The following is a 7,489-nucleotide window of genomic DNA, read 5'->3' on the forward strand; positions in this document are numbered from 1 at the left end:
GTGGGATCATTTCAGCTTTTCTTCTGTGTCTGTGCTGATCCCAGAGAGCAAAGCTTGTACAACAGAACCTGAGACTGGTTTGATATCTGCCTGCCATGTTAGTTTTGTGATACTTGAATTTGGAAGACATCTTTCCTGCTTCTGGGCTTTTCAGTAGTTCCAACTGTAAACTTTCCTTAGTAGGTAATCTTAGGAAGATGACCTGTTTCAGGTATTACCCAAGTTATTTCAGAAAGTCGTTTCCTTACACAGGGAGTGGTGAGGCAGAGGGGTGTCCTCAGCTGAACATTGTTAAAGATGGTACCAGTGTATTAGAATACAGGCCTGTGAGCACGAAAGGGCATATCCTGGCCATTTTTTTCCTTGTTGAATGGCCATCAGTAATAGAAATGTTTGAGTTCACATGGAACTGTAGGGAAAATATAAAGTAGAAAAAAGCTTTTTAAAAACCTGGTAACACTAGGAGCATATTTATAGCAGATTTCTTCTCAGTAATTTGAAAAGTTCTGTTTTTTTCTGCTGCCCCGTTTTCCCACAGTTCTTCAGAAAAAACTGTTCATGAAAGCTGCATTTTTTGATCCATGCCATTTAATCTGAATAAACCACTTGTGTAAAATAACATGGCACTTCTGTTACCTAGCCTTGCAGAATAAAAAGAAAATCATACGGGAATTCCATCACATATAGTTCCTAGCTATTGTGCAAGATGCAGTACATTGAAACACCAGTGTAGTCACCCTTTCTAGATGCAGCTCAAGATTAAATCCTTTCTGACTTGCACTAAAAATACAAAGTGGGAGAGTGCAGTGCTGAAGAATGAACAGGAATGTAGTCAGTCACTCTATATTTTATATTTTCTTGGTGGTGGTGGAACAGTACAGCAGCCTCCAAACTGATCAAGGAGTATGGCAAGTGGAAGCTGGGAGAAGTTGAACATGCTGGGCCATTTTTTGGAGATAAGGGACAGTTAGGGCATTTTGCAGTTACACACTGACGGAATGGCAGCCCATCCAAACAGCAGCCCAATTTTTGAAGGAGCTGATGCCTTTTTCATCTGCCTCCAGAAGGTGAAAGGGGCACTGAGCAGACTCATAAAAAGTGATTTTTTTTTTTTTTTTTTTTGGAGTGGAGGATTTGAGAGGTGGTGACTGGCTAAGAAATTTACCCTCCCCTTTGTTACCTGTCTGTGCCGATAGGTTCTTGGCCTCGGTGTGAGGTTATGGTGATAACTCTCAGCTAAGTGGTTATCTCAGATAATCAGCAAGGCAGAGAGTGGGCCAGTCTGGTCCCCCAGTGTCACCGGCTGGCAGAGGGGAGTGCTGCCGGCTTGTGAAAGCTTCAAATCCCCAGGGCTGGAAAGGTGTGGTCCTTGATCACACTTGATCAAATCATGCATCATTTATTGCCTGCAGTAGAAATGGCTAACAAAACAGTAGCATTAATGATTCTTCTTTTAATCTGACACCTTTTGCTTTTAAAGTGCTGTTAGGTACTTGGGCAAGCAAGGTCATCAGCAAACCTTAACTGCTTCAGCATCCGCCAGTTCCTGGGGGAAGCGTAGTTATCATTGCCCTTTCATGGGTACCTGAGCGAAAGAGGAAACTGGTGAAAGGTTCAGAACAGACCAACTAGAGGAGCCCAAGTGTTTGCTGGGTTCTGTTGCAATCCCTCAAAGTTGCACTTGGAAGATTTTTCTTAGACTGTGATTCATTTGGCAAAGGGACATAGCAGCAGCTAGAAAAAAAAAGGTCCTTCTTTAAGCAAGATTTCTGGAGTGGAGTGTTGGAACCTTGCTTATCACACCTATTTGAAGACTTAAATGGCTGCTAGGAAACAGCAGTAACCTGGGCTGCTTGTGCTTAGTTACATCACCACGAGATGCTTTTTCAGGATTTGCTCTTTTGCCTTGTGGTCAGGTGCAGCACCCAGTACCGCACCCATGCACAAGGACACCCTTGTTCTTGGTACACGTGCCATTCGCACTGTCCCCGGGCAGCGCCTCACGTGCACTCTGGTGCCAGAGACTGGCGCTGGGCCTGAGCAGGGGCTAGGTCTGGCTAAACTCTCTCCTTGGAGCAGCGGAGCTGCGAAGAGTACTAGCCCAGTTGCTATTGCAAGTGACATCTCCGCTGTGTTAAATTACAGGTCATAAATGGGGATGAGATAATTCAAACAGGCAAGTAAACCCAATCAGTTCTCTAGCTCAGCAGTACCCAGTCCTGGCCCAGTGCACTGACCTCCTACCCATTCCAGCTCCTCCCGCTCCCTGTGCCCAATTGACGTGTGTTAGAGGCATGTTTGCTAGGTTGTATTTTCCTTTGAGTGAGAAGATGCCTCTACTTACCAAGCTCATGCTTTTAAGATTGATTTTCCAAGCGTAGATTTCCAGCTGTTTTGCAAACTGGCGTAGTGAGCACTCATCAGTCCCAGAAAATAACCAGCCTTTCATTTTTAACTCTTTGGAAAGCTATATTCTTTGGAAAGAAATTTTAATTTTAAATTACATCTATTCCAGGTGAAATTGAGTCTGAGGAGGAGGAGCTTTAACTTGCTGAAGAACACATTTCTGCTCAGGCAGTTGTGTTTGGCAGGATTTATTTCAGCATGGGAGGAAAGCCTAAGGCCTTCAACTCCTCCATTGTCCGTTTTCCTTGCTTGTGTTGACTGGACCAGGGCAAGCGCTAGGACAGGCTACAGGCTGCCTTGCTGTCTGCTGATTTCTCGTGCCTCCTCCTCCTCCATTTGCTCTGCTGTAGAGAGCTTGGTCTCTTCGGGGCTGGAATACAAGCAGTACTTAAATTCTGCTTTGTTTTTGCACCCTAACGCTTACCCCTGTGGGGAAGCCCACTGAGAAAAGCAAACATGACTTGATTACTGACGTACCACACAGCTGATGTGCTGGGACCAAAGTCTCAAGGGGCTGTTGTAGCACTTGGGTCTCCTCAGCACTATGTCTGAACTATCCCTTAATGTTTGTGCCTTCTGTGCATCATTTTTCCTTCCATTTTGTTTCTCAGTGCATTGGACTGGGAATAGTTCCTGCATGCAGCTTATTTCATTCAAGTAAATTAGACATTTTTCCTTCTCAAAGAAAAAAAGCCAATCGGCTGGTAGCACAGGGAGCATATTTACCTGTTGCCACCTCTGTTGCTGCTTTCTGTGGCTGTGGGATTGTTTTTTTATTTTTGAGGGAAGATGAAAATTGCTGTTTCCAGTTGTGCCACTGACTCTTTGGCTTGACCCTCCAGTGCTGTATCCCAGTGCAGATAATCTAGCTGTTAGTAGGCTGGGTTTTGTTGATGGATTGGATTTTTGTTGGGTTTTTTTTTTTAATAAATTTAGTACACATCCCTTAGCTTTCTGAACACTTCTGCTGGAAGTGGAGGCTAGCACTTTCTGTGCTGGAAGAATCAAAACTGGGATGTGGGAACCCTGGATTCGTTGGAGCCCGGGAGCCCCTCTGAGCTGGAATGGGTCTAGGAGCAGTGTGTTCAGTGTTTGTTCTTTGTGTTCTGTCGATGGCATCTCCCCCTCCACCCACGCTGCCCTCCTCCCCTTCACCTCAAACAACCCCTTAGTTTTTTAGCTTTTGGCTGCTTCTTCTCTATGTTGCTATTGCACCCTCACTCCTGCCATTGACTGCAGGCTGCCAGTATCTGCTTTTTTTTATTTATTTATTTCAAGCATACCATGAGTTTATTCTGAGCACACTCCATGCAAAATACAGAGACAATGGCTGTTAGATACCACTTGCACTTTTCTCTGCCAGATGAAACCTCCACCACCTTTATTTTCTGCTGCCTGTTTCTGTTTTTCTAACATATTTAAAAAAAAAAAAATTGGCTATTGTCGTTATTAACACCAACACCCTTTCCCTGCCCCACCCATGGCAAAATACTACATTTCCATCTGCCTCGGTTGGAGGCTATCTGGATAAAGCCGCTGTGACTGGATCAGTTTGACTCACTGTCACCTTCCGTCATGCAAAAAGGCCGGGAGGGCCAGCCCAGCCTGTGAAAAGCCTGTGGCAGGCAGGGGCCACGTTACCCCGAGAAAACAGAAAGAGGCAGACATCCCATCTTACCAGAGAATGTTAGCCAAGCCGCCTCTGCCTAGAAACCACCTGAAGACACTGTCACAGCCCTGGGTCCTGGAAGTTCCCCATAAAGCAGGCTTGTGGGACAAAGTTGTTTCATTTGTGAAGGAGCTCTGACTTTGTGGGGTGTTTGTTGCAGGAGAAGCGGATCGTGTCCCTGGATTCTGCCAACACGCGGCTGATGAGTGCCCTGACGCAGGTGAAGGAGCGCTACAGCATGCAAGTCCGCAATGGCATCTCCCCCACCAATCCCACCAAGCTTTCCATCACGGAGAATGGTGAATTCAAAAACAGCAGCTGCTAACGGGGCAGATGCTGCCGGCCATCTCCCCGGGAGAAGGGCAAGAGGGAGCAGACTCAAGAAACCTTCGAAACAGCCCCCCCTTCCCCTTACAGGTTTACATAATGCTGCTAATAAAATAGAAAAAGAGAAAGAGGAACTCTGAAAGGTGGGCTTTAATTCCCCACTCAAGGCCAGGAGAACCGGGCTCCCAAGAACAAGTCCTTCCATATCACTGTAAATAGTGGGAGCTCTTGGGTCGTGTACAGAAAATGCCGATGTAATATACCAAAAGGAAGTGAATACTGTAGATTTTTTTAATTATTGCTATTTTTATTATTATTATTTTTTTCTCTTGTTGAAAGCACTGCAGTCCTTGGAGGAGGAAGAGGGGAGTGTGAGTGCATGTGTGTTGTGGGTGAGAGAGATGAGCAGTGGGTTACATTAGACAGCAGCTGTATATATCAGCCTGACTGACATAAGTACATGAGTGGAGTGAAATAGTAGTGAAATGAATTCTGTAAGAAAACTCATCTGCGGGTTTTATTCCCCTCTTCTCTAGCTCTTCTTTAACTGAATGCAAACTCGATAGCAAACGTTTTAGCAGGAAAATTGGCTCTTGCTGGATCCTGCACCTACTTTCAGTAGGACTCTGGCAAAATATTGTCAGTCTTCTTCAAAAAGGTAAAAACTTGGAGCAGCAAGCTTGTTTCCCTGCATTTGCACACAGGCAGGCTTCCCATCAGACAGACAGAGGGAATCTGCAGTTTTTCAAGGTAGGATTCTTTCTTTTTTATCCCAGTTTTAATGCAGTTTTATATTTTCTGTTTTGAGAATTTACAGACCTGTAAATACTTTATTTTTTTTAAATTTCTATCCAATCCCCACTTTATGCACCATGCAGTGGCACTCTGAATCCATTCTCTGCACTCCATCGGGAACAGCCAGGTTAAAGCTCTGAGGAAAGGGCTAACCGAAGGGTGCCTGTGCCCAGCAAAGTAGACTTCCATATGGAAAATTCCCTTTTTCCTTGAGGATTTCTGTATTTTAACTCTCGTTCAGTTTCACCATTGCAGCCACTAGCTTAGCCAGTCTAGTTCCAATGAAAGATGCTTTCTGCACCTTTGTGTGAAAAGACCTGCCATTTCCACTGAAATTTGCCTTTCTCTGGATACTTTCAAGGTTGTTTTTTTTTTAACTTCTGTACACACCAGTTTTTTCTTAAGGAGTTTTGAGAAAGCTTTCACCTCCATTTACTTTTGGTTGCGTTACATAGCATACTGACAGGCTGTATGTGAATGCATATATAATTACAAAGCTACCTTCTTGCGGAAGATAATGAGATTCACAAACTGTAAAAGATAACAATAAATGACACGGTATTGTCAATTCTCATGATTTCATCAAATGCCACAATATTTAGTCTGAGGGTTCTTCTAAAGCCCCATACACTTGAGTCAAGTAATAGTGTGTGAATCTTCACTTTCACTTTTTGGTATGCATTTCTATCCCTCAAACTCTCAAAGTAAATAAAATTATTGCAACAGCACTAGAAATTTTGAATTACAGAAATATGCTAATAACAGTGAGTGTGATTAACCGTTCAAACTAGTTATGGAAATGAGAAATTGGAAAAGTTGACTTCAAAATGAGACAGGACCTCAGCGTGGGTTGTGTTCAGCAAGCGGCTCAGGCTGCAATTAGGAATGAGTTCATGAGGTGGCTGTGGGGGTACCTGGCTGAAATCGTATAGCCTGGGATATGGAGAAGGTCAGAGCTGATGATCTCATTATTCTTTCTGGCCATAGTTTCTGAGTCTCTAAAATTGTACTACATTAAAAATGAAGGCGTTTCTAAGCCAATTTCTTGAGTTCCTGGAAGTGACCCATGTTGCCTGGAACATGAAGGATTGGCAATACTGAGGACCCAAATTCAGTGTCTGTTGTCGAGTTTGTTTGTTCTTTGGAAATAAATGACTCTCACCTCTGTGGGCAAATGCAGCTTGTGACAGAGCACAGTATGTTAACTGTTATTTTTGTGTTACGAGGCTTCAGTTAAGCATCATCGTGCAAGTACGTTACATTACTAACTATGCATAAACACAGAGACCGCATCTCCTGCACTGTAGGATGTATAAGAAAAACGTGTATGAATCTCTCTTAGCAAGGCCTTGGCTGTTAGTTTACATCTCGAGACTTGTCTACACGGAGTTGGGTTTTATATTTGATGCTCAGTTCTTTCAGATCAAAGTTTCTCTGGCTGCTCGGATGTGACTTGGTACGACAGGCCAAGGAGCATCTCTGTCTTGTTCTTGGTGTATCGTAGCCAAGTCAGCCCTGTCTGACACACCTGGGGTTGTGCTCTGCGTTTGCTCAGTAGTGATTTCTTCTCAATATTTTCCAAACCGTCTTCCACCTCTGGGTCTCTGCTGACCTCTGATACTTTCTTCCTCAAACTGTGCCTTTAGGTTCTTTCTTCTTTCCCTCTTTCTTCATGCATCATGGCCGTAGGCAGTCTATCGAGTTTGTATTAATCTGTCTTGCGAGCAACTCTCTTCTACAAGAAGCCTTTGCAAACCCCTTTTTGTTGAGTATTTTTGTGTGAGCTGCATCTCCCCTTTGCTATGTACTGTAATTACACAGCCGCATCGTGGGACATTTGTTCCCAGAAGTAGCCTTTTCTGATAGGCACGTGCATTGCTCACTTACTACACAGTGCAAATAGTATGGGTGTTCCGTGGCTGAGATGTGAGAGCAAGTGGTCATAGGAATACATTGACTAGAACAAGGCAGAAGCAGATAGGCCATCCTGGTAGCGTTTAGTCTAGTGTTCATTTGGGAAACACATTTCACCAGAGCTCCCCAGCTTTCTGATAACCTATTGAAGATCACTGGCTGGGCTGTAGGGTTTGATGCCAAAGACTCTGAGGTGTCCGCTTTGGTTTCTGCGGAAAAATGCAATAGCAGCAACATTTCAGCCCTGATTTTTTTAGAGGCAAAACAATACCTGCCCCGAGACTGATACATTTTGGTGAGGTCTTCACTGATTTATCATCCTAATAACGTACCTTTTCCTGTGTATTTCTTAAGCTTGTAGGCTAGGAAAAGTTGCTA

The 7,489-nt window shown here is 44.0% G+C and overlaps 1 protein-coding gene across 2 annotated transcripts in view; it reads left to right on the plus strand.

Annotated features, from left to right (window-relative positions):
* Nucleotides 1-5,721, plus strand: part of RASAL2 (RAS protein activator like 2) — a 184,739-nt gene extending 179,018 nt beyond the window's left edge. For both annotated transcript variants that reach the window (XM_082002903.1, XM_082002904.1), the window contains exon 18: nucleotides 4,236-5,721. In XM_082002903.1, coding sequence (XP_081859029.1) covers nucleotides 4,236-4,400 — 165 coding nt within the window. In that variant the 3' untranslated portion in view covers nucleotides 4,401-5,721. The remainder of the gene's footprint in view (nucleotides 1-4,235) is intronic.
* The last annotated feature ends 1,768 nt before the right edge of the window (nucleotides 5,722-7,489 follow it).

The sequence above is a fragment of the Phaethon aethereus genome (assembly GCF_964289735.1).
Source record: "Phaethon aethereus genome assembly, chromosome: 8".
Taxonomy (NCBI): domain Eukaryota; kingdom Metazoa; phylum Chordata; class Aves; order Phaethontiformes; family Phaethontidae; genus Phaethon; species Phaethon aethereus.